Below are 27,719 nucleotides of genomic sequence, written 5' to 3' on the forward strand. Positions count from 1 at the left end.
CTGCATCCCTCTACGTCTACTGGCAGAGCGCGCAGTCACGTGACCAGAAACGTCAACAGCACAATGGCAGCCTCCTGTTTGTAAATGAACACACGGTCCAAGCTGCAAAAGGAGCGCACAGTTTTTGCACAAGACCGACCATTTCGAAGTACAACGACTGGGTGTGTATTCAGGATTACATGTGTGTCCATTTGGGCTTAGTTGAAGTGAGCTAGCAAAGCCTTTCTGTCCTGAATGTGCCGTCGTGTTGTTATTGCGTGGCTATGTTGTGTTTTCAAAGGCGAGACGAGTCCACACCCACGCATGTGACCACATCGTCCTGTGCAAACTCCCAGATCCTTTACTTATCAAAATTGGAGTTCGAATGTTATTATAGAACATGTTAACCGGGACGTACCACACCCACTTGCGTTATACACGAGACACAAATGCTGCTACGGCTGATTGTATGTTATGTATGTGCAAATTAAAGACCGGTTAATAAAGTTAAAATGTGCAGGCTTTAGAAAAAAATATTGTTGGAAATATTGAAACATATGCGTTGAAATCATGAATGAATGTGTTTGTGAATAATTTGTGAGCAAGTTGTAAACAAAAATCTCATGTGAGGTGTGAGCCAATAGGAGGGCGCGTGGAGGAGAATGCTCGAATCTGATTGGTCCGTGTTTATGAACGGAATCTGTCTGTTATTGTGGCATAAAGATATGACTATACCACTTCATCTGTTAATACTTAACCAAATGTGCGGTTTGACAGTGCACACTCAGCAGTTTTTGTAAGGTGATAGGCTCAGGTGGCAGTGACTTTGAGCTCCACGTTATTAGTCTGTAACTCCAGCAGCACAGTCTGTGGTCAGGGCCCAGTCAACATGACCTCCGTTGAGCCAGGTAAAACTAAAGCCTATTGTTTGTCATTTGAGTTCATTTATAAGGCTTAGTTAACTTCCTTCAGAGCTCATTTCTTTTCATTACTTGTGTTAAAGTACAGAATACTCCTGGTAATAAGTGAAAGTAAAATGATAACCTATGCTGAAGTATTTGCTGTCGGCATTACTACAGTACTGTTTTTTTTAACTTTCATTTTTACAAATCATACAAACTTATTATTTAAATAAGTTTTGTGAATAATAATAATAATGTGACTTCAATACAATAGGCGACTCACTGAACACAAGAAAATGTATTTTAGTCATATCCGGTTCAGTCCACTCTAGTCAACTATAGCATACAATGTATATCTAAGCTGACTAGTTTAATTATCTGAAGAAAACATTTTTGGTTATAAGTAAATTGGAATCAGAAAGGAGCACAACTGCAAACTGGCTAATCAAATCTATTCCAAATTCACTACCTCTGCGGCAACACTAGTGGGACAAACCTCCATCCTCCTTGTTGTGAACCATAAGACTTTTAAAAGAGACAAAACATGTGACCAACTTCATTGCAAGAGGTAATGGACACTTTGTACAATAAGTAAAAGCGATAATTTCGAAATAAATAAAAAACTCAACTAAAGTAAAGATCTTCCTCATAAACTACACTACTAACTAACTCTGATTTTATCTCAATCTTTTTAGATACTACAATGTCTCCAAAGATCACCGGAGAGCTGCTTCGGCTTCTTCGCCAGGCAATGAAAAACTGTAAATACTTCCCTGAACCAATACAGGCCTACATCGTCCCGTCTGGCGATGCACACCAGGTATTCTCACTCCTTGTTTAGGGGAGACACTACAGGCATTCTTTTTGGCCCGGAAAGAACAATGCCCAACAATGGAGGCATTGTTCTTCCATGGTTTCTTATTATTATTATTTTTCCACCCCAAACTATTGCATTTTTCACCCCCTGAACATGCACAAAAAGTCTCACATGGGGGTATAGAGTCGACCGATACACATACAAAAATCAGAACAGTGATAGAGCACGGTGAACCAATCATAGAAATGAATTGAAGCACTGCTCTATGACGGACAGGAATTTGGCCATATTGGATTGAAATTCCCATGCCACATTGACATACATGCAAATGAAACGTATATAGACCTTGGTTTTTCATCCAAATTACCTCAAACTCCACATGCCAAATCTACAAATGTGGTTCGTCAATAATCATCCACGTTTCGGGGATATTCTTTTCAGTTTATACATAGCCCGCCTTCAAATTATGACTTAATTTCCTGTTTCTTTGATTCCCCCTCACAGACACATGGATCAGCCTAAAAAGCTCAAATTCGTCCGCTACTGTATACGTAAAAGACACAACTTTGTCTGATTGGCATGAGACTTGAGGAGATAATTGTGGGCCTCAAATGGGGCAAAAAAGTCAATTACACCATACCTGTATTATGCACGAGTTTGCCGGTTCAACAGCGTGGACCGCCATTATAATGCGATGGCACGCATATACAGAAACAGGGTGAAGGGGGGCGGATAGCGGCCGGGCGAGGGGAATGCCGCGTGGGGGCGGTGGCCAGCCTCGGGCAGTCGCGCAGGGGGCGAGGGCCATCATCGCTGCTTGCAGCTTTGAATTATTATTATTATTCTTTCCGGATTGAAGTCATTTTTGGCCCCCTGAACGTTAATGAAAAGTACATTTTATTGTACCAAAAATTCAAGGTTGGTGAAAAATAAATTATTTTGATGTTCAAAATGTATCAAAATGACTCAATAGCGCCACGTCAAAAATCAAAATACATTACGGCAATGAGAGACCTTTTTCATTGTAGACAAATGAAATTTAGTAGAACCATAGCACATGACAAGTCAAGTAAAAATTATACTATGACCCCACCCTAAACTGTAAAATGAAGTCAGCCATTTAGGCGGAACCCAATTTAAATAATACTTGTGTACCACACCCGTGCTGCTGTCTTCTGTCCCACTTCCTATTGGTAAAGGCCAGCTTACGTTACAGTTTATAATTATAAAAATTAGAGTCCTGCCTGTGTTAAACCCATGGCATGAAGCTCTCTAAGGGCCATGGTAGACTGCCATGCCCTGAACTCAAGGAGTGTCTGGGATCTGCCTACATACCACGAGTTCTTCTTCAAACACAGTAACTTGTAATTGTACTTGTCTTATTAACCCCGTTTATAAACTTTGATATTTATAAAGCGAAATCAAAATGAAACTTACTAACAGAATGGCTTCCCCTTTCTTTCCCGATCATTGCTGCTTGCCACTATATTTTATCTATTGAAATTGTCATGTTTTCCCTTTGTTGAGTAAAGAAATGTCAGGAAATGGCAGAAACACCTTTAGATCATTTAAGAGTCCATCAATTGTGTATATCACAATTCAAATATTCCCTTCTCTCACCTAATAACTTTTACTTGTATAAAGTATTTTTATTTTTTTTTACATGGTATTGCTTCTCTGGGAACACATATTACATTAATAAAAATCCATCCATCCATTTTCTTCCGCTTATCCGGGGCCGGGTCGCGGGGGCAGCAGTCTCAGCAGGGACTCCCAGACTTCCCTCACCCCGGACACGTCCTCCAGCTCCTCCGGTGGGACCCCAAGGCGTTCCCAGGCCAGCCGGGAGACATAGTCCCTCCAGCGTGTCCTGGGTCTTCCCCGGGGCCTCCTCCCGGTGGGACATGCCCAGAACTAATACAAATTTTGAAAAAAAAAAAAAAAAGGAACCACAACAACAACCTTCAAAAACAAAAGAAACTGGTACAAAAAGATTCTAGATAAACTTGCCATGTTGTCATTGGCGTTTATCTAAACACAGGTTTTACAGGTTATGTTCCTTCAGCTGCATTCTTAGATCATGTGCGTCAGAGATGGCACATCTGTAAAAACACTGCCAACAATAGATGATTTATATAAGATAATTTAGATGTTTTTGTTTTTTTAAGGTGGAGACATAATTTCTTACAGGAAAGCCAGAGAAAAACTGAAATGAAACCTGATGAGGCTTAATAGCACCTTTGGCTCTTGCTAAAGGTGTTACTAAAAGTACATAAGGAAAAAATAAATTAGAAGCAAAGGATGTCTGTAAACATTTGTACATTTAATTTGGGACATTTAATTGGATTATAAATTATTTAAAAACAATCTTATAAAGTTGGAAAGACGTTACTATCAGGGAATGTGGCATCAAAAGTTATCCAGTTTATGATGATCCTATCATGGCTTGCGTGCGGTGAAGCCGCAAAATCCATCCGAATTTTTCAAATTTTCACATGTCAAAATTTCCCGTTTGCGCATGCGAAGTACGATTTTGCTCAAATTCGAATCAGTTGGAAAACTTTCTGGCCTAAATCTACTCATTAGAAAAGAAACTAAACTGGCGCTATAGCGCCCCCTACAGAATATCTAATATATTTGTATGGAGGGCCGAAAACGTAGTTTTCCGAAATATTACCAAATTTGACACAAAATTCCATTGGGCAATCCCAATCAATAAAGTCAACCAGACCCATGTGGTTTTTTTGCACCGTGTTGCCATGGCAATGCGCCAAACTGCCAATGTTATCCTAATGGGAATGCTCCCACATTTTCCCATTCATCAGAAAAATATTAGTTTCATGGAATATTGTGAAAATTGCCACAATGACTTTTCATGTCATTCTGTTCAAAAAAGTCAGTTGGAACCATGTCATATTTTTCACTGCGTTGCCATGGCAATGTGCAAAAATGCCCATGTTATCCTAATGGGAAAATGCACAAATTTTCATACATTTCAAAGTCTTATAACAACTTATTACCTTCAATGAAGAACGTGAAATTTGGCACAGTTATTCTTCAGGTCCCCCCGTCAACAAAGCCCAGGTGGCCAAGTTTGTATTTTGCATGGTGTTGCCATGGCGATGCCTGGAAAAACCCATGTTTTTGCATTATGTGCATCAGCGCTTACAATGTCTTTTGACTTTGTTTGATGACAGGTGCAGCCCAAAGCCCCAATAAAACAGAGGCAAGCGCGCATCACCCTTAGGGAGTGCCGGGTCGCCGAGTGCGAAGCACAGCCCGAGAGGGCCGTTTGATGTCGCTTGTGGCTTTAAATTATATATTGAAATTGTCATGTTTTCCCTTTGTTGAGTAAAGAAATGTCAGGAAATGGCAGAAAAGAAACACCTTTAGATCATTTAAGAGTCCGTCAATTGTGTATATCACAATTCAAATATTCCCTTCCCTCACCTAATAACTTTTACGTGTGTAATATAAATATATATATATATTACATGGTATTGCTTCTCTGGGAACACATATTACATTAATAAAAATTTTGAAAAAAATAAAAAATAAGGAACCACAACAACAACCTTCAAAAACAAAAGAAACTGGTACAAAAAGGGGGAAAAAAATTAATGAAAAGAAAAAAATAAAAGATCTGTATAACCTCTATTTAACAAAAAACAAAAAAAACTAAACTTGTCGATAAGTCTATGCTCTGGTAAGATTCTAGATAAACTTGCCATGTTGTCATTGGCGTTTATCTAAACACATGTTTTACAGGTTATGTTCCTTCAGCTGCATTCTTAGATCATGTGCGTCAGAGATGGCACAGCTGTAAAAACACTGCCAACAATAGATAATTTATATCAGATAATATAGATGTTTTTGTTTTTTTTAAGGTGGAGACATAATTTCTTACAGGAAAGCCAGAGAAAAACTGAAATGAAACCTGATGAGGCTTAATAACACCTTTGGCTCTTGCTAAAGGTGTAACTAAAAGTACATAAGGAAAAAATAAATTAGAAGCAAAGGATGTCTGTAAACATTTGTACATTTAATTTGGGACATTTAATTGGATTATAAATTATTTAAAAACAATCTTATAAAGTTGGAAAGACGTTACTATCAGGGAATGTGGCATCAAAAGTTATCCAGTTTATGATGATCCTATCATGGCTTGCGTGCGGTGAAGCCGCAAAATTCCATCCGAATTTTTCAAATTTTCACATGTCAAAATTTCCCGTTTGCGCATGCGAAGTACGATTTTGCTCAAATTCGAATCAGTTGGAAAACTTTCTGGCCTAAATCTACTCATTAGAAAAGAAACTAAACTGGCGCTATAGCGCCCCCTACAGAATATCTAATATATTTGTATGGAGGGCCGAAAACTTAGTTTTCTGAAATATTACCAAATTTGACACAAAATTCCATTTGGCAATCCCAATCAATAAAGTCAACCAGACCCATGTGGTTTTTTTGCACCGTGTTGCCATGGCAATGCGCCAAACTGCCAATGTTATCCTAATGGGAATGCTCCCACATTTTCCCATTCATCAGAAAAATATTAGTTTCATGGAATATATTTTGCATGGTGTTGCCATGGCGATGCCTGGAAAAACCCATGTTTTTGCATTATGTGCATCAGCGCTTACAATGTCTTTTGACTTTGTTTGATGACAGGTGCAGCCCAAAGCCCCAATAAAACAGAGGCAAGCGCGCATCACCCTTAGGGAGTGCCGGGTCGCCGAGTGCGAAGCACAGCCCGTGAGGGCCGTTCGATGCCGCTTGCAGCTTTAAATTATATATTGAAATTGTCATGTTTTCCCTTTGTTGAGTAAAGAAATGGCAGGAAATGGCAGAAACACCTTTAGATCATTTAAGAGTCCGTCAGTTGTGTATATCACAATTCAAATATTCCCTTCCCTCACCTAATAACTTTTACTTGTGTAATATATATATATATATATATATATATATATATATATATATATATATATATATATATATATATATTATATTTACATGGTATTGCTTCTCTGGGAACACATATTACATTAATAAAAAATTTGAAAAAAAATAAGGAACCACAACAACAACCTTCAAAAACAAAAGAAATTGGTACAAAAAGGGGGAAAAAAATAAAAGATCTGTATAACCTCTATTTAAAAAACAAACAAACAACTAAACTTGTCGATAAGTCTATGCTCTGGTAAGATTCTAGATAAACTTGCCATGGTGTCATTGGCGTTTATCTCAACACATGTTTTACAGGTTATGTTCCTTCAGCTGCATTCTTAGATCATGTGCGTCAGAGATGGCACATCTGTAAAAACACTGCCAACAATAGATGATTTATATAAGATAATTTAGATGTTTTTGTTTTTTTAAGGTGGAGACATAATTTCTTCCAGGAAAGCCAGATAAAAATAGAAATGACACCTAATGAGGGTTAATAACACCTTTGGTATATTATGGCCCGGCCCTAAAATGTACTGGAAGGCGGCCATATTAGATTAAACCCAGGAATGACAAAAGCGCACACCCTGGCATTTAGGACATCTCCTCACACATCTTTCATCACGAACACTTCAAATTTGGCCAAAACCCACTAATCTCATGTGTGATTAAAGATTATCAATTACATTTTGAATAAGACTTTGGATGTGGTGATGGTGAATTTTCAGTAAAATCGCAATTTTTGGAATATGTCAATAAAATATTTCTCTTACACACATTTTTTGTTGAGAAAACGCTAATACATGCACATTTGCGAGCTGAACACACTGATATGCAAATCATGACTCTATCTCACAAAAGGACTCTCTAGTGCCCTCTTCAAATTTCGTTTTCAAAAATTTGTAAAAAATAAAATTTCACAGGGGCCTTACTTGTGATGGGGCACAATGTGAGAAAGTCACATGACTGTAGCTGTTATGGTTTAGGAGAAAAATAATGGGTGGAAAATGCATTTCCATTATTATTATTATACTTACCGCTCTGAGGCCATTTTTGACCCCCTGAACGTTAACAAAGTCACTTTTATTGGACCCAAAATTCAAGTTTGGCGAAAAATTAATTATTTTGATGTTCAAAAAAATTATTCTTTCAAAATGACTCCACCCTAAACCCTAGAGGAAGTCGGCCATTGTTGGCGGAACACGAAAATGATAACTCTCACATTTGAATTTTTTACACTGTGAATTTTCATTCAAGAAACATGCAAATAGGACAAAATGAACTAGGCCCATGTGGAATTATAGGCAACTGTTTTGGAATTTTCTAAGTCATAAAATGTGGGTGTGGCCAGCCTGCAAAGAAAATGCTAATTTTTGAAGTTTTTAATTGCGTATAACTCACACATGCCGTGTCCTATTTCCTGGCATTAATATACATTTTGTTCAAAATGTTGATCTGAACACATACATCTACATTTTGCATAGGTCAGACATTATATTGCTGCACAGCACCACCTTGAACTTTTGAATTGGACCAAAAAAATTACTTTGACATAAACATTTCAGATACGGCATGGACATCTAGTTTGGCAAACTGAACAAAAAAGCCAATGAGAACATACCTCTATCTGCAACTATGTTACCGTGGTAACATAATAAATGTGTCATTGAAATACATGGGGTTCAGAGTACTGGACTTTGTTGTAAACTAAATAGATGCTCTACACTAATTCAACTATGGCCTAAAATTCATGATTGGGGAAAAATTTTGTATTTTCATGTGCAAAAAAATTTATGTTTCAAAATGACTCAAAAGCGCCACCTCAAAATTCAAAATACATTATGGCAATGAGAGACATTTTTCATCGTAGACAAATGAAATTTGGTACAATCATAGCACATGTCAAGACAAGTAAAAAATTATATTATGACCCCACCCTAAACCCTACAGGAAGTCAGCCATTGTGGGTGGAAACCAATTTTTTCAAAATTTTAATTTTCACATTTGGATTTTTTATGCCGTGGATTTTCATCCAAGAAATTAGCAAAATGGTTTTTAGGTTTCTTTGCTGAAGTTATATGCATTTCTACCAGCACTGTGTTTTTTCATGGGATAATCTTGATTAGTTTTGTCTGGTCTGACCTTCCAAAGTAATTACAGCTCTTTACCATCGGCTCCTCCCATTTCCCTCTTCATGCTCCAGTCAAGATGTGAGACGAATAATAATCTGTCTTCTCCTGTTTTCAGAGTGAATACATTGCCCCTTGTGATTGCAGACGCGAGTTTATCTCTGGGTTCAATGGCTCTGCAGGTATCGTCTTTAGTATTGGGTTTCTCTCAAACCTTTTTAAATAGTTATCAAATATCTGCACTCAACCACTGTTTGAAAGTTGATCCCCCTTTGATATAATAAAAATGTCAATGAGGTTATTATGTGACTGGCCTGATTTTAGATATTACTTTACTTACTATTTTCTTTGTGATCTGCTATTTTGTAATGTAGGAACAGCCATTGTGACAGAGCAACATGCTGCGCTGTGGACTGACGGGCGGTACTTTCTGCAGGCCAGTCAACAGATGGACAACAACTGGACTCTTATGAAGATGGGTAAATGTCCAAAGAAAAACAAGTGCTATTTGGTTTAGCACTCTTCACTGATCTTTACAACACTGGGGGGTAGGGTCATACGCCACTTGCCACTTGTCAGCTGCTTGTCTCTTTGGAGATGCCATTGCTTTTCCTGGAATGTCCCACAGTATGACATTAAATGCTTAGATTGGATTATTCAATTGCAAGTTTTTATTGTTCAAAAGTACCTTGGAAAAACTTAATGTGAGCGGCGTCACCTTTCCTCTCCTCTGATCTGATATGTAACTTGGCCTGGTAGGTCACCTGCTTTCTCCATGGACAAGTTTAATGGCATACTGTGGAACACTCAAGGCAAAGAATGTACATAGTGCACCTTTCATTTTCTGTGGGGTGAGACATTAATTATAAGTGGATTAACAAAAAACACACTCAGGTATAATAATAATAATAATAATAATATTTTGTACAATGTAATTCATATTTTTTGTTACAGGCCTGAAGGAGACGCCATCACAGGAGGACTGGCTCATCAGTGTCCTTCCTGAAAACTCCAAAGTTGGGGTCGATCCTTGGATTTATGCTGCTGGTGCTCTATGCTCTCTTATTTTCTACGTGAATTTTGTGTTTGTCATTTTTAACATAGTAACATTAACTTTCTTGTTTGTGTTTCAGATCAGTGGAAGAACATGTCCAAGGCTCTGACCGGTGCCGGGCACTCTCTTGTGTCTGTGCATGAAAACATGATTGATGTTATTTGGGCAGACAGGCCTGAGCGCTCCAGCACACAGCTACGGACTTTGGGTTTAGAGTATACAGGTCAGTACACAGTGGTATTCAAATTAGTAGGGTTTGTTGTTGTTTATTTTGAACAACCATAGAAAAAAATAGTATCAAGACATAACAATAAAGACCATAACATAATCTGATGGGGGTGAGTTTTTCATATAAGGTATAAGAAAACCAACAAATAGATTCTTAATAATCCACGGTGGCTGAGTGCCATCACTCATGCCTCACAGCAAGAAGGTTTGGTTCAATCCCCAGGTCGCCCAGGCCTTTCTGTGTGGAGTTTTGCATGTTTCTCCCCGTGTCTGGATGGGTTTCCTCCGGGTACTCCGGTTTTCCCCCATCAACCAAAACATGAACGCCCTTCGAGACAACTGTTGTTGTGATTTTGGGCGTTACAAAAATAAAATGAATTGAATTGAATTAATCCTTTATATGCAAAGAATTATATACATGTTGGAAAAGGAGTGGAAGTATAGACTTTTTTATTTCCACCAGGGGTGTCGGACTGGAGGGGGTAAAGGGTACTTTATACCTAGGTCCCAGTGCAGGGAGGGGCCCCTCACAAAGTCTGTAATATGTATTCTTCATAAGACAATCTGTAGTGTGGGCCCCACAAGATGATTTTTTTCCTAGGGCCCAGAATTTGGTGCTACACCCACTGTTAATTTTTTTAATGTAGTCCATTTCCTTATCATTGGATCAAGATATGTACAATTAACCTTTAATTTGGGTATTATTTTATTAAACCTTATTCATACAATATTCTTACCGTTTTGCATGATGTAATATCTTCATTTATTTCATATCTTATGAAGACTATATTTTTATAATTCTTTTTGAACTGTTTTATGTTTTCACCCTGTTTTAATTCCTCTGGCAAAATGTTCCATAGTCTAATTCCACACACTTAAGGACAAAATCCAACATATCAGTTGGCTGATATATCAGGCCAATATTTGGACTTTTTAGCATATTGGCTATCTCCAGCACAGGCCAATTTTTTTTTTTTTTTTTTTGTCGATCTGCTGCCTTAAAATACACACAAAGCTTTGTTTTAACACTTTAATACCCAGAGATGGCTGCACAAAATGTGACTGCACATCTCTCTTATAGGTTTGTGATTAAAAAGGGCGCATCTATTGACCATGGCTTGTTCTGGATTCTAAACAGTATCAGTATCGACTATGACAAAACCCACATCGGTCGATCTCTAAAAGCTTTTCTTAGCTGTCCGCACGCTCACAGATTTAAAGTTTGTTCAGCTTCTTGAATTATAAACCTCTTCCCTCCTCCCAATAAAACGTTTTTGAATATTTTCAGGTCGAGCTTTATTATTGGCCTTAAATATCAGTTTATATGTTTTAAAGGCAATTATATCAGAACATTTCAGTAGTTTTAATTTGAGGAATGTGATGGTATGTGTGTGGTATGATCCAGGTTCTCAGCCTTGTTTATATCTTGCATCATTTCATGCTGCTACAATTATGTCAAATGTGCTTATTAGTCTGATCTGATACAGGTTTGTCCTGGCAAGACAAGATCACAACCCTGCGGGCAAAGATGACAGAGAGGAAAATCACCTGGTTTGTGGCCACAGCACTGGATGAGATTGCATGTATGACCAAAACAGTATTATTTTCACACCAGTTATATAGAAATGTATATGTAACTCCTATTCACTAATATGAGAGAAGACAGTATGGTGCATTTGATTTTTTTAAGTAAAAGTTTAAAAGTTACTTTGCAATTTACACGTACAGACAGTTTATTAGTTCTTATTAATGCAATTTCTAAAACATAAATTATAGCATAGTGGTCGCTTTACATAAGCTGGTTTTGATAGCTGATCACGATCCAAGGACCCAGGGATGCACCAGTGTTGTTGGAGAAGGCTGTTGGAGCACCTGGTCAATGGGACCTAATGAGCTGAGTTTGTGATTGTTCGCTCTGAAGGGCTGTGTTAATTAGACTTACACTGATTATCATTATTAACATGTAGTATTGAGCTAAGAGGCCTTTAGAGGCCATTTCTTCAGGCATCCACCAAATTAGTTTTTTATATATATGAATTCATCATTAAAAGAAAATCACAATATTGAAATTCTTTTCTCCTCCCAGGGCTTTTTAACCTCCGTGGTGCAGACATCGAATACAACCCAGTTTTCTTTGCATATGCTATTGTGGGGATGAACACGATAAGGTAATTATAAACGATGGCACAGGTGATCTTTAGTCTGAGAAGGGCAGCACTTTTATAAAGGTTTTATACAATGGGCGACAGTAGCTCAGTTGGTTAAGTGTCAGATCTGCTGATCCGAAGGTTACCAGTTTGAATCCTGCTACCTAGAGAAATGCCAGTTTGTGCATACACTGGTGTATGAGTGTGTGTGTGTGTGTGTGTGTGTGTGAATGAATGAGTGAGTGAATGGTTCCTTAATGTAAAACACTATATAAAAGTGTGACTATTTACCAAACAATCATTGGCAACCAATCCAAATGCATGTATTTTGAGGGTTTAGCAAAGATCAGATGAAATTTAATATTGAAAATCCAAATTTAATACTGGCTATTTGCTAGATGGTGTCACAAAGTACAAAATTACAAAAAACATTGTAAAAATCAAACTTTTTGCCGCTCAGGTTTTTCATTGACCTGAAGAGGCTGAATGACCCTGCGCTGAGGTCCCATCTTCAGCTGGACTCTCCGCTCAAACCCGAGCTGAGTATCACGACGCTTCCGTACGAGTCTGTGTATTCTGAGCTGCAGGCCGTCTGCGCCGCTCTCGGCCCCAAGGACAAAGTGTGGATCTGTGACAAGGCCAGCTGTGCACTGACCCAGGCCATCCCCAAGGTACTGACCTCCTTCTGCCTTTTATCAAGACAGTCTGGTCTACTGTTGTAATTGTATTTAAACTAAACTCTTTTAGAATCACCGGACCCCCATCCCCTACACTCCCCTGTGTTTGGCCAAAGCTGTGAAGAACCCAACTGAAATCCAAGGAATGAGAATGGCCCATGTAAGCCTCATAATCTAAAGGTACATTCCATTTATAAATGATTAATAATTTATCACATGTGTATTTTCTACACAGATCAAAGATGCAGTAGCTCTCTGTGAACTTTTTGCCTGGTTAGAGAAAGAGGTAGGTGTGTGGTTAAACATTATCATATTATTATACAATGTGCTGAAGAGGTTGTGTTGGTTTTTTTTAGATTCCCAAAGGCACAGTGACGGAGATATCTGCAGCTGATAAAGCTGAAGAATTCCGCAGGTTAGCTGTAGTGTATATATGTGTGTGTGTGTGTGTGTGGGTGTGTGGGTGTGTGTGTGGGGGTGTGTGTGTGTGTGTGTGTAGATAGATAGATACATATATAGATAGATATAATCTGAATAGTCTAATTGTTAGTCTAGTAGTTATTAAGTCGTTATTTAGAATTATTGCACCATCTGCTGGTTGAATGAATAAATGCATTGTCAATGTCAATTATTATAATGCTGTGTATATATCTGCGTGTATTGTGTTTGTGTCCAATAGTACTACAATACTTCTAGTACTACTACTACTATTATTATTTGCATTGTTATTTGAATTTTCTCTGAATATACATACATTTGAATTTTCTTTTCAGCCAGCAGAAAGAGTTTGTAGGTCTCAGCTTCCCCACCATCTCAAGTGTCGGACCAAATGCAGCAATCATACATTATCGGTGAGTCAAAATAAGAAAGGCATTTGTTTTAGTTAAAGATTATTATGGTGTGGTTTTACTTTTTGTGTTTTTTCTGTGTAGTCCACTGCCTGAAACCAACAGAACCCTCACCGTAAATGAAGTGTACCTGATTGACTCTGGGGCTCAGTACATGTACGTAAACAGTATAATAACACATCTATGCCTCCAAGAGTGAGACTACTGTTGTTTTGCTGCTGAAATATTCTTTCACATGCACTTTTCTATTGTCAAGCTTAATTGTGTGTTGCTTTTAGTGATGGAACCACAGACGTCACTCGCACCATGCACTTTGGAACACCTTCTCCTTTTGAGAAGGTAGTTATGGCAACATCTTGTCTTCTTTACTCACTTACAGCAGATTGCAAAATATCATATTGTGGTTATTTGTGTAGGAGTGCTTTACTTATGTACTGAAGGGACACATTGCCGTCAGTGCTGCAATTTTCCCCAATGGAACCAAAGGTAACTTGGAGTCACTGTCATTCTAATAACATACAAAATGAGCATCTTTTAATATCTATAACTGTCTTTTTCTATCCAGGCCACTTGTTAGATTCGTTTGCCCGTGCAGCCTTGTGGGACTCTGGATTGGACTACCTTCACGGGACAGGGCATGGTGTGGGCTGTTTCTTAAACGTTCATGAGGGCCCATGTGGCATCAGCTACAAGACATTTGCCGATGAACCTCTGGAAGCAGGCATGATCGTCAGTGATGGTACGAGGGAGAGCCCATTTAAATATATTCAAATTTTGATTTTAAAACATTTGAGCTGACACCCCCTTCTTTAGAGCCTGGCTACTACGAAGATGGCTCATTTGGCATTCGTATAGAAAATATTGTTCTTGTTGTGCCAGCTAAACCCAAGGTAGGGGTCTTTGTATATTAATTGTAAGTACTTGTTGTTAAGTGCTGTGACCAGCTGAACAAAACTGTTGTTTGGTTTTGTCTAGTACAACTACAGAAACAGAGGAAGCCTTACATTTGAACCACTGACTCTAGTCCCCATTCAAGTCAAAATGATGAACACAGAGCTGCTCACCCAAAAGGAGGTAAGAAGTCAATGTGTGCACTGCTTTTCAACATTTTGCACTTTGGCATTTTCAATCTTGGATAACTAAATTGATAACAAAATATATTAACCATGAAAAATGCTTCCTATTTTTAAAGGACACCCATTTTACTTTAGCATGAGGTAAGTTGGGTGACTGGTGCAGATCGGCAGCATCGCTTCCATCAGTCTGCCCAGGGCAGCTGAGGTTATAGTAGAAATTTACCACCACAGAATGTGAACTGAATGATTAATATCTAGTGTGTGATGCTTTTACAAGTGCAAGGCATTATTATTTATTACTAAATAATAATAGATAACTATAGGGATAACTACAATAGAATATAAACTAGAAAAATATGGCCACACCAAGTAATCAATAAAGGCCTCTCTATGAGGGAAGATTACCAAACAACAGGAAAACATTTTACTGGAGATTTTGCTTGTACCCAGAGAATGTAGAGCTTATCAGACCCTGTGTGTATATTTTGCAGAGGGACTGGGTGAACGAGTATCACAGAAAATGCCGGGACGTCATCGGGGCAGAGCTGGAGCGTCAGGGCAGGAAGGAGGCGCTGCAGTGGCTCATAAGAGAGACACAGCCAATCGTCTGAGGACCTGTGTGCACCTATGTGTAACTGGACGATCGATCGCTCTGCACTGATAATCATTTGTATTCTCTCTCACTCTGTGTCTCACACTCAGCTTCTTTTGTAAAGCACATTGTATCTGCAGTTTTATTAAATGTGATCAAAATCCAAACCATTATCTTTATTGTAGTTTTCTTATTGCTGCTTTTTCTTATTTGTTCTGTGCAGAGACAATATTGTTAACAACACAAAATTAACTATTTTTATTGTAAAATTTAAGATATTCCATTAACCGTTGGCTGGTCAGATTTCACCTCGTTAGTGAGTGCTATGGCCATATTATACAAAACAACATACCACATGAGTTTGTTGCTCAGTATTTCTAGAAAAAATGTATTATTACAATATATTTGATTTAGGACTATTTTGCTACAGGTAAATTGAAAACTGAGAAGAGAGCCACTGACGACAAGTGTAAGTCTTAAGACAACTATATAAATTCCAACAGTCTGTAGCACTAAAGCTGCATGTAAAAAACGGGTGGGTCCAGTATGACTCCACTGTTGGGGTCCCTGGCATACTCCTCAAATGTGGGGCTGCTCTTCTCCTCAGGGTCCCAGTTGACTTTGGCCTCCACCTCCTTTTCCTCATCCTCTTTCAGGCCGATGGGCAGAGGGTTGCTGTAGATGTAGTAGATCCGTGAGTTGTCCTTGGCTCTCTCTGATCTCCTCAGAAAAGCCAGGGGGTTGAGGAAGCTGGTGGACCTCTTCACTGCTTTGACGGAGACTGGGTGGTCCGGTTCACCCTGGGTCACAGCACTCTCATACACATGGGCTCTCTTGGACTGTCTACAACAGAACCGACCCACAACAATAATTAAGACACAGCAAATCAGGCATAAAGTTATGGCTACTGAGAGTTCAATTAATTATATTGACAATGTGAACATTTTGGATGGGATAGAAGAAAGTGAACGCTGCAATTTTGGAAGGTGATTCTGGGCAAATGAGCAAACGAGAAAAATCTAGGGATATATTGTAATGGCTAGTTTCTGCATTGGAAGAATATAGTTTTAATACAAAGCGCTGAAGTTTCCACATGCGCTTACAATATCAGGCTAATCTGAATCAATCCAATCACTTATTACTTATAGGGGTGTCTGAAAATTCTATGACCACGATTCTATTCCTGATTCCAGCCATGGCTATGGGGAACGCAAGCATTTACCAGGGGCATTTAACAGTAGCTCAGTTGGTAGAGTGTTTGTCCACTGATATGGAGGTTGGTGGTTTGACGTAAACATCATCGGTAGAGTGATCAGAACAGGTTGCGATTCCAGCTTCCACAGATGCGGTCACTGTGTCCTTGGGCAAGACACTTAATTTGGACTTTCAGTTGTGAAAAATGAACTATTGACGCCCTCATGTACAGAAGTGAAGCTGCTCTCATTAAACTCTCATAGGTGCAGTGAGTGATACAGCTGCAGCGTGTCGTCTTGGAGCTCTTTGTCCTCTGATCCACGGTGCCACTGAAGCTCCCACATGAATGCTATCGTTGTGTCCTTGGGCAAGACACTTAAATCACTTTACCCCTAGTGTCTGCGCACACTGGTGTATGATTGTGTGTGTGTGTTCGTGAATGGGTGGCTGTTTCCTTGATGTAAAGTGCTTTGAGTGCCTTGAAAGTGGAAAAGTACTATATAAAATGTGACCCTTTACCATTTTACTTTGTAGTAAAATAATAGTTTGTTGGCGCATTCTGCCACAAATATCATTTAAACAGGAAAATATAATCAAGTATAATTGACAATATAGTAGTAAACAGATTTATACTTATTAAAAATTGCCATTACACATGTTAAGGGGTACTCAGTGTGAAACAAATTTTAGGTGGTACTAGAGAACCACTGTGTAAGGTATGGATAAAGTATGAAAAGACACTGCATTATGGACTGGGACAACGCAAATATCACTGGGACAGAGGACAACAAACATCGCTGCTGGACTAAAGAGTCAAAACAAATACGTTAATGTGCTCATGGGACATTAAACAGTGACGAGGGGGCTTTTTGACTCTCACACACCTGGGATACCGGCCTGAAGAAAGTGAAAATATGAAAAGACATTAATTACCTGGTTCGATTATAACAAACAGTGATGCAGTAGACGCCGGTAACAGCAAGAATGCACAGGGCCAGGACAGTGATGACAATGTTAAAGACTTTAAATTCTGCAAAACAAAAAAAACAAAAACAAAAAACTATTGCAACTCTATATCCAAGAAAACACCAACTTTTAAATGTTTTTAAAAAAAAAGTTTAAAATGTTTGAGTTTAAATGTTCACCTTACCAAACACTGCAGCACTTATCTCATTGTCTTCCTGCACCAGAGCATCCGTCCCATTCAAATGATTTTCCATAATCTTTGTTTGGATTTGGAGTGTTATGTTGTTGCCATTCGGTTCTCCTAAACACTTCCCAACTTCAAATGCCTCTCTCTCTCTCTCTCTCTCATTTGGCCCAGTACGTGTCCAGTCCGTGGTCCAGTCCCATGTGATCCAAAATGCTTTACTCGGTTGCCGTGGAAACGCTTTCTCTCTCCCCTCCATGGCTTGAATGTGCCCTCCCCGGTCCCCCATCACCATCTCCACTTGTTTACTGCTCATTATTCTGCACAGCTCTGAGAGGAACAGAGGGGGAAAGATGCAGGGGTCTTTTGTAAAATTTAAATCAACTGGTGACCCAAAACTGCATAGGTCAGATCTGTAAATTAATACAACTTAACCAATGATTTTCACTTCTAACTGACAGACATTTCTCTGTTGGCATTCAGCATATTTATTTTTAGAAATGTAGCCAGGTACAAAGTAGTCGTTCACACTCCTAGACCATTCTTGTACAAATTGTGATGGCCTGTATACAGTCTGCTGGGTCCAGCTGGAAGACCCCATTCTGCTCCATTGACAACAAAGGCACCATTCATCTCAGTTCATGGGACATTATATAATTAATGGTTTTATTTGAATTAGAGCTGCACCAACTCTCAACACATTACAGTAGCCTACATTTAGTCAGCAGAGCTATTATAGGCTACAAATAGCTAAGAATTGTTGATTGATGTAGGCTAATAACTAGTTGGCCTAATTAAAAAAAAAATCCCAATAGCAGCAATAGCCTACAATAACAATAACCTCAGCAGATTAGTGTACTTTTAAATATAGCCCGGGTAGTTTAGATAAATTAATTCATACTCGAAGTAGTTTAGCATAAAAAAAAATGAAAATTACAGTATATTGTGGTGCAGTTGTATTTGTCACCACTAGATGTCGCCCTTCACCAGCTTCTCACGCCGCAGTCTGGGGTCCGTCTGTTCACGGCTCCTCGGTGTGTCTCGTTCCTTCGTTCAGTTTGATTGGCGTCCAGAGCTTTAGTATCCGTGTCCATAACCTCAGTAAGAAAAACAGCGTCGGAAAAAGATTGACTGATTAGGAAATAGGCCGTGGCACCGACTCTCATTGAACGTCTTTAAAGCGTGTTTGACGTTCACATCCATCACAGTGTTTTGATTCCAGGGGCTTGTGGGTGGCATTAAGTTGGTTCAGTTTATTTGAATGGCCCGGTATGTAAACTGGTCATTCTGTGGGGCTATAACATGGGAATGCATGGGAGTCAATTATAAATACAATTTATTTTCATTAATGTGTGCTTGTACAAACCAGAATAGCACATCTCTCAAACATGTTCAGTGTCCTGCTGAGCAGCAGGGCTAATGGTCATGGTAAATGGTCACATTTTTATACAGCACTTTTCCACCTTCAAGGCACTCAGAGCACTTTCACACATTCACACACACATTCACACACACAATCATACACCAGTGTGCACAGACACTAGTGGCAAAGTTATTTAAGTGTCTTGCCCAAGGACACAACGATAGCATTCATGTGGGAGCTTCAGTGGCACCGTGGATCAGAGGACAAACAAAGAGCTCCAAGACGACACGCTGCAGCTGTATCACCCACTGCACCTATGAGAGTTTAATGAGAGCAGCTTCACTTCTGTACATGAGGGCATCAATAGTTCATTTTTCACAACTGAAAGTCCAAATTAAAGCATGAAGTTATGATAAAAACTACACTCAGTCACACTGAAAGGTGCAAGAGTAGTAGTCATTTTATTTCTCAAATTTAGTTACAGAAAGATGGGAGGATTGTACGTAATGTGGCCTAACACTGTTCAAATAAATACTCTATAAATTGACTTGGGTTCAAATGGTCCTGAACTGTCAGCATAAACCAGTTTAATTCCCATTAGAAATGCCAAATAAAAATTACAGTGTTGACCAATGTTAAAAATATGCCTGCAGAATATGTTAGCAGCACCTCTCTTATCATTATAACACATCTGAATAGTACCACAGTGTTTCCACACTTATCTGATGTGTTTTGATGTGTATTAGAGCCATTCCTTAAAGCTGCTAAAACCTTGACAGAGTATGTGAGATTTTGCTAATTCCTTTCCATTAGACATACTGGTCTAACCTAAACACTCTCCCTTCATAACTCCCATGTTACGCTTTCTTATCTTATCTAAATATATATCACAATGTTTGTTTTGCTCTATTTTATGACTGAAAGCTGTAGTTACACTCCTCCCATGTTGCTCCATATGTTTTTGGCACAATTCATTTAAAGTGATGAGGTTCAACGCCAATGTCCCACTTTGACTGATTATACTTGTCATTTGGGCCAGTGGTGAGTCGGTTAAAGCCTGAGAGAGCACACAGAGCAGGCCTCATTAATTGTGTGTCCTCAGGGGGGTTAATCACAACTTAGAAAGAACATCCAACCTAACATCCGTGCTGTTTTTATTTGATTAGCATTTGTGTTTACATTTTCTGCACTTCCTTACTTTAAAATCTTCTACAGTATGTGAAAGTAGCTAATAACAACAGTAATACGTGTTTAATTATGCTCATTTTCAACGGAGAATTGTACCGCCAACCTGTGCATCAGTGGATCTGACGGGTCAACGAATAATGTTTAAGTCGTGAGCGGGATTCGAACTATCAACCTTTGGATCAGTGGACAAACATTTGACCAACTGAACTATTGTCACCCATATTATATTGTCTGTGTAATCCTTCTGTTGTAGGTTCCATCGCATAAGAAAAATGAATTCTGTCAACTGGACAAAAGAGTGGATACGTTAGACACTCATCCAAATTGCCGTTCTGAAAAAGTTCTGAAAGTCACTGCCTTAAGTATGTGTTGGAAGGAGCTAACAGCATTTACTATATTTATTTATAACTAACACACATGGTTGTCTATCGGGTATCTGTTATTAATTAAAGGTCCTATATTACGCAAAACTGACTCTTGTGAACTTTAAACCACGTTAGAATTTTCTTACCTCCTCAAAAACATACCTGGAGTTATGTTTTGTTTCATTCACACACACATGTTTGAATAACCCCTTATTATTAGTCTGTCTACATCTCCAAAGCTCAAAATGTTCTGTTCCACCTTGTGATGTCTTGTAGTTTTCAAGTTAACGTCTCCTTTTACCTTTAGTTCAGTAGAGATTTGCAATTCCAAGGCAGAAATCATCCAAAAAATGAAGAAACAGCGTTATAACATGGATCAGAAAATAGTGTAATATGGGCCCTTTGAGTCCACTGAACTACCTCAAGGTGACACTTTGGGGGTAGTTCAAAAGAATCACACTGTATTTTCTGTAATGATACCTGCTACATGACCCATATCTGTATCCTGACATCATCAAACACACACAGGCAATGTTCCTCTGATCTGTTTATTTACTAAAGCTGCAGACAAACACACAGCAGTGGACTGAGCTCTGAGCTAAAGTACACAAAGTACACAAAGTACACAAACCAAATGACCATTGTCTGAAGACTGTGAGCGCAAACAATATTGAGACGCTTTATCTTTATCTAGTTTAGATCTGACAGGATTCCCACTGGCAAGTTTTCTTTATTAGTTATCTCCTTTGTTCTCCAAACGGGCTGCTGTTCATAAAACTCCACAATCTGTAACATAATCTCTGTTCAAATTGAATGCTTCAGGGATTTATGTTTGTGTGTGTGTAAGTGTGTGTGTGTCGGGGTGTGCGTGTGTGTGTGTTTAATGTTGAGCTGAGAACACTTTGGCTTCTTTGCTGAAATAAATCTGAAATTGCCAAAGTGCAGTTCCACGTCATTTCTAAATGTTCAGTTTACATTGAACAGATATTAATAAAACACATGTGATGGTAGAATGAGTTTGTTTTGTTTTACTCAAATAACGATGTGAAAAAAGTACTCGATTTTATTACAGATGGTGGAGCAAAGAATCCTCAAGTAAAAGTAAATGTATTGCATGAAAAATTTTACTTAGCTTAAAGTATTAAATGTACTGAAAGAGTAAAACGTAAAAGTATTTTGCTCAGATTCTGAAATCTAATAAAGCCTCAAATGCAGTGATTTTTGAAGGATTTGTGCTGAATTTTGTGCAACAGAAACATTTATTTATTTATTTTTTTCTAGCTGTTTTTTATTATTATTTATTAACAGGTCTATTTATATAATAAGAAAAAAAACTTTTACTTTTCAGTCCAGTTAAAAAATGTACAAATGTAGAAACAGAGAGTACTGATGCCTGCTCTCAAATGTAATGAAGTAAAACTCTAAAAAAAAATCAAATCCACTTTAAAATGTTCTTAAGTAAAGTACAAACACCTAAAATCTGTTTTTACTACTTGTACTTGCTGACGTTCCACCTCTGTATTTGCCCTCTGTTGGCTTGATGAGACTGTGCTCTTCTGGAGATGTCCAGGCCTCATCTCGGCACAGCTCTACAAACACTAAAGCCACGCTCTTCTTGTGGGAAATGAGTTCAGTTACTATTAAACCATTTGTTTCAAAACACATAAATTTAACCAACACTGAATATTTGTGTTGTTTTGCAGCCCCATAACAGCCATAGTTAGAAATACAAAAACATGTTTACAGACAGAGTGACGCTTGGACAAATGAGTGAAGCTAACGATGTAGCTAATGGCATGTTTCAAGTGGTTGGGGTCAGCTACTTCATCAAGGGCCAAATGAACAACTTCCTCCAAAGACTCGTTTACAATTTATGAAGTATTCTGTACACACCAGACAACATTGTGTAATGACAACAGTGTGTACGGTCCAGGTCTCCACGGGCTGTCATGAGTCTTGTTTATAGCCCCAACAGGCCTGTGTGTAATCTGAACAGGGGTCACTCTACATGTTTTACTGTGTGACAGATAAGGGAACACGAGGAACGCATCCCAAATAAACTGGACTATAGGCGTCTGGGGTCGTCTCAGGACACAGAGCTGCTCCTCGGGGGACGGGGTAGAAGGCACAGAGCTGTGTTTGGGGCTTGTTAAAAGTTACAAATTGTTGGAGTACTTTTGTTTTTTTTCTGTAGACAACCGCAACAATCCAGTGTGCTCATTCTGCCAGTCGAGAAAAGGATAGTAGCAGTGTTAAATCAACAGGAACAAAGTCAGTATTCTTACTTGCATGTTATGTAAAAGTATTAAAGTACGCATTTAAAAATGTAAGGAGTAAAAAGTAAAAGTATTTTGCACATATTTTGAAGTTTAATAAAGCTTAAAATGTAGAAGATTTATGCTGAATTTTGTACAACAGAAACAATTTAATCGATATTTTTTTCTAGCTGTTTTTATTTGTATATGTTTGTTTGCTCAAATTGTGAACGTGTTAAAAATAAACCCTCAGCCTTTTCATTAGGTCTACTTTTACTTTTCAGTCCTGTTCAAAAATATAGTGGAGTAAAAAGTACAGATACCTGCTCCCAAATGCAATGAAGTAAATGTAAAAAAGCATCCACTTCAAAATGTACAGAAACCTATACTTACTTACAGTACTTTACTTTTACTTCATTACATTCCAACACTGATGTTAAACTCCGTCACATTCACGGCTCTAAATGTAAAGCCCATTCTGTTTATTGATGCTTATTTGTCAGTTTTCTTAGTAACTTTTTTTCACTTGAAAAATGGTTAGTGAAGATAAACATCAGCCTGACAGAGGCAGATGGAGATAAAACATGAGTAAATATCTGTTATAAAGTAAATGAAAGGGACCATGTGCTGCTCATAGTCACATGGTTCAGTTCAAACATGAAAAATGTTTCAACTCAAAAAATATTTCACTCTGACACGTTTGCAATAGAACTCTCTCTTTTTTTCTTTTTTTTTTTCTTATTTACTACTCGTGTATATATTTCTGCAGATTCTTTCTCTTGTCCTATTGGAAAATATTTATGGAACAGATCCCCCATCACGTCTGGCAATTCATGCACAACACAGAAAATGTATGGAGACAGTGACAGTGTTAGATAGAAACCACATTTACCACATATCACACCTCTGGGTTTCTTTCTAAGGGGCTATGTTAAAGATCGTGTATCGAACAAAGATATGGGACATTACTGAACAAAAGCAAAAGAGATCGACTGCAGCCATTGATGAGGCTCTGCTACAGAGAACATGGCAAGAAATCCAGTACCGTAATGTTGCCCAAGATTAAAAAAACTTTGGAAATCACTGAGTACAGTAGAACACGTCTGATTAAAATATCTTATCAACTGCCTTTGTAATTCAGGACACTGTATGGACACTCTGTATTTGAAAGTACACTAATATACACAGACAATACACACTAATACACAGACAATGCATCAGTAGGACCTGGTGGAATGATGGAATTTAAGTATTCTTTAACAAGTTTTCTCAGTAAAATGATACAAAATGACATGAATAACTACCGTTCTACTCTTTCACATGGGTTTTTACATTCACGTGAGCAGTTATGAAGCTTTCAACTTTTACTTCATTCAATTTTTCCACGTTATACAAACTAAGCGTCTGTTTTGGCTCCAGCCCCAGTCTTTCGTCCCGTGGTATTTCATGAAACCCACTCCTGGAGTTTCTGCATTCACCTGTTGAAAGATAAACCCCACTACTCCCATGCTCCCCTCTGGCTCTGTATCAGATGGTCCCATAAAAACCTCCGTACCCCGGCCCACACTGTAAAAGCCTCAGATGTGTATTCTCAGGGCAGACTGGGGTTGGGACATTCAACGCCACTGGCCAACTAAACGTCAGATTGTGCTTTGGTGTGAAGGATTTTCTTACTTGGGGCTGGCTTCTTCTTGGACAGCCACCATGTTAAAAATGTCTAAAAGCATTATTACTGATAGAGACTCAAAATAAAGTGGGAATCAGACCAGCAGCTACCAGAAATAATCTGCCGTGAACATCAACTTGAAACATGATATTTTAATAGTAGGCCTGGTATAAAGGGATTACTGTGTTTTTGCTGGTACCTCATCATATAAAACTAAACTTTTTTCTAGTGTAATTGAATAAATACAAGATATATTTCATTTATCTTTATTTCAACAGGGAGAGTCCAATGAGAGCACTCAGACTCTGTTTCATGGAAACCTGTTCAAATACACAACAATAAAAAACAAAAAAAACACATAACTGCAGGTCCATTTAAAACATTAGAAACAGGAGGAGGTGTGATTATAAATGTTTATCACCAGATTATTAAAGTGCATTAATGGCACCAATGTATCCAGTTTTGCATGTCTTAGAAATATATAATAGGTTTTATCTCCATAAACCAGTACAGAAAGAAAGGTGCTTATACTATTTCATTTCTGTAATTCAATGGAATATAAGATTTCTATAATGTAATGATCATTTTGCTTTTAAACTGTTACATAATTCAGAGATATGTATTTTAAAGGATACGTTTTCATCAAGCCAAAACCCACGATATTTGGGTAGATGGTGACTCTTTCAAACAATGTACCATTTAGTGTATAAATATTTGTAACTTGCACATCAGTTAGATGCTGCTCCTGTTTTGTATAATTTTAATACCACACATTCTGCACATATTCTAGCCAAGAATGGAGAGTTGAAGATTCTAGGCAAAGCAATAACATTCTCCATGGAGACAAGCAACTGGCAGACCCCCCCACCAGAAATGTTCCGTAGTGCATCTTTAAGGTTATTAGAGTCAGAATAAGCTTTAATTGTATTGTCAACATCAGTTCACATACTGTGAATGTGCAGTCGTAGTTTGGTGCAGTCAGAGGAAAAACAATTAACTTATCTTAGAGTAAAATAAAATGCAAAATATCCAGGATCAAATAAATGACCTAAAATCTAAACAACAGTGTAAAAGTCATTGTGGATCTGCATTTCACACGTTGAGTAGAGCATCATGACGGCAAACGTGTCCATCTGAACACCCCCTAACACATTCACCTGTGCGCTGTGTAACATAACACATTCACCTGTCTATAACATAACACATTCACCTGTCTATAACATAACACCTTCATCTGTCTATAACATGACACATTCACCTGTCTATAACATAACACCTTCATCTGTCTATAACATAACACATTCACCTGTATACGTCTATAACATAACACATTCATCTGTCTATAACATAACACATTCACCTGTCTATAACATAACACATTCACCTGTATACGTCTGTAACATAACACATGAGTGGAGTGTGATGTGTGCATTATGTGAGCGTGTGCTGTGTCAGTCTGTGGTGGACTGGTCTGAGACGATGGAGAAGAATGGCCCTGAGTCCAGAGTCAATGGAGCCTTTGTGCTTTTATCTGCCTTTATATCAGCAGAGGAACGCACTCCTAAAACAAAACGTCAGACTTCACATAAATATCATACTACACTAGGAAACCCAGGTTTAAGCCCTAGAGCTGTGTTCTGTTAAAGGCTTTTTCAAATGTATGTCATAGTGTCAGGTTTAGGTCATGACAGACATCATGTGTGTGCCTTAAAATATTACTATTAATCCACAGACTTTTCACGTCATTATCGATTTCAAAGATTTGAAATGATGTGATGGAACATACTGCTGGCTATAATATAATACCAGATTTTCTTACTTTGAAAATGAAAACAAAGTTTTATTGACTAGACATTTTACAAAATTCAAATGAATCAAATCAGATCACGATTTTAATTTTTTTTTTTTTTGTCTTTGTTTAGGAGTTTGCATGGCTAATGTTAGCTTGTATATACTTGTTTAACAGCACAAGTGAACAACAGACAGTGGAAAAAAGTAGAATTCACTTGAGTAATAGAGCTTCAGAGAGAGCAGAGCCTCTAGTTAGCCTGCTCCCTCTCATGGACTGTTGATGACATTATATGAAAGGATCATTTGTAATATATTCTTTATAAGTCACCTGCATATAAACTCGCATAGCAAGATGGATTCTCATGATATTTGTGAGTTCACAAACTCACAAGAGTCTTGAGATACTGTTGCTGCAAAGTACAATTTAGCTCCAGCAGTGAGTGGACCAATCACAGAGCGGCTCTGAGGTTTGTGCAGAGCCAAAGTGAAGCGCCCAAATGAACCAAAACAAACATGTTCATGGGTGTGATATGGAGTTTACGATTAATCAGACCAGAACAAACATGGCAACACCAATAGACGTAATTCAGCCAATTTGAGCATAAATACAGACTACTTTGCTTGTGAAAAACATGCAGAAGGTCAGAGCTTTGTGCAGTTGTGGACAGGGATGACGTCTGTGCTTTTCTCTCAACTGGATGTAACAAAAGTTTGACTTTTGGCCTTGTTCCACTGTTGTGATGCTTCGACCAATCAGATTCAACTAATTATCATGACACTCTGCCCTTTCCCAGTTGCTTTCAGCGAGAGCTGTTCCAGATTGATAAATGTCCATTGAGTGTGCTCCGCATCACATCACATGAATCTGGCCAGAGCTTGGTTAGCATACATTCACTGTGCATGAAATGATGATTTTGCATGTTCTACCTCTCTCCTTGATCTATTACCTTCACTGTACAGAGTGTATGAAGTCAGTGCCAGCATCACTCTGCACTCTGACAAACACTGAAGTGACGCCACATTATGTCAGCCTTCAGTCGAGCTCATGGATGGAGGAGCTACTGCTTCTGATTCATTTGTATCGGAGAAGAAGAGAGCAGGACTTCTGAGTGGGACCAGGTCCTGTCGAAATCTGGGAGACAGTCCAGTCTACCACTGACATCTGGAGCTTTTCATCCGATTCTATGTAAAAAGGAAATCTGCTCTTATTCCAGTTTGAATAGGTCATTTTATTTGGATCATTTAATTTGGATAATTTTATTTGGATGTGACTTCTGTTTTCTTGATGATTTATGTCTCACCCTGTTTGTCTGTTTTCTCACCACATTGCCCCTTTACACAGGCAGACAGTGTC

At 38.4% G+C, this 27,719-nt stretch overlaps 2 protein-coding genes across 4 annotated transcripts; one reads left to right on the forward strand and one right to left on the reverse strand.

Annotated features, from left to right (window-relative positions):
• The first annotated feature begins 38 nt into the window (after positions 1-38).
• Positions 39-15,560, forward strand: xpnpep1 (X-prolyl aminopeptidase (aminopeptidase P) 1, soluble). 3 transcript variants are annotated; one of them, XM_033969170.2, is made up of 20 exons: positions 39-161; positions 1,577-1,701; positions 8,890-8,953; positions 9,146-9,250; positions 9,726-9,818; positions 9,905-10,048; positions 11,541-11,636; positions 12,140-12,221; positions 12,661-12,871; positions 12,948-13,037; positions 13,113-13,163; positions 13,234-13,292; positions 13,651-13,728; positions 13,810-13,881; positions 14,004-14,064; positions 14,142-14,211; positions 14,291-14,464; positions 14,539-14,615; positions 14,701-14,799; positions 15,293-15,560. In XM_033969170.2, the coding sequence occupies exons 2-20, from the start codon at positions 1,585-1,587 to the stop codon at positions 15,410-15,412; spliced, it is 1,863 nt and encodes a 620-aa protein (XP_033825061.1). In that variant the 5' UTR covers positions 39-161; positions 1,577-1,584; the 3' UTR covers positions 15,413-15,560. The 3 variants fall into 3 exon arrangements, with proteins under 3 accessions (XP_033825061.1, XP_033825044.1, XP_033825053.1); XM_033969153.2 differs by having other exon boundaries at positions 46-148; XM_033969162.2 differs by lacking the exon at positions 39-161 and adding an exon at positions 781-887.
• On the reverse strand, positions 15,556-17,888 carry si:dkey-246e1.3 (uncharacterized). Its single transcript, XM_055222250.1, has 3 exons — positions 17,738-17,888; positions 17,521-17,617; positions 15,556-16,236 (listed from the first exon to the last, which is right to left on the reverse strand). Exons 1-3 carry the CDS (start codon positions 17,805-17,807, stop codon positions 15,906-15,908), a joined length of 498 nt encoding a protein of 165 aa, XP_055078225.1. The 5' UTR covers positions 17,808-17,888; the 3' UTR covers positions 15,556-15,905.
• Positions 17,889-27,719: the final 9,831 nt, after the last annotated feature.

Source organism: Periophthalmus magnuspinnatus, chromosome 1 (assembly GCF_009829125.3).
Source record: "Periophthalmus magnuspinnatus isolate fPerMag1 chromosome 1, fPerMag1.2.pri, whole genome shotgun sequence".
NCBI lineage: Eukaryota > Metazoa > Chordata > Actinopteri > Gobiiformes > Gobiidae > Periophthalmus > Periophthalmus magnuspinnatus.

What these genes read in the sequence shown, in the direction of transcription:
- si:dkey-246e1.3 (XM_055222250.1), bottom strand. Translation starts at nt 17,807, where the DNA reads ATGGAAAATCATTTGAATGGGACGGATGCTCTGGTGCAGGAAGACAAT. An exon ending in GATAAGTGCTGCAGTGTTTG is followed by an intron (nt 17,618 to 17,737) that starts GTAAGGTGAACA and finishes TTTGTTTTGCAG; the next exon opens with AATTTAAAGTCTTTAACATT. An exon ending in GTTTGTTATAATCGAACCAG is followed by an intron (nt 16,237 to 17,520) that starts GTAATTAATGTC and finishes GTTCTGTTGTAG; the next exon opens with ACAGTCCAAGAGAGCCCATG.
- xpnpep1 (XM_033969153.2), top strand. Translation starts at nt 85, where the DNA reads ATGAACACACGGTCCAAGCTGCAAAAGGAGCGCACAGTTTTTGCACAA. An exon ending in TTTCCCCAATGGAACCAAAG is followed by an intron (nt 14,212 to 14,290) that starts GTAACTTGGAGT and finishes TTTTCTATCCAG; the next exon opens with GCCACTTGTTAGATTCGTTT. An exon ending in AGGCATGATCGTCAGTGATG is followed by an intron (nt 14,465 to 14,538) that starts GTACGAGGGAGA and finishes CCCCTTCTTTAG; the next exon opens with AGCCTGGCTACTACGAAGAT.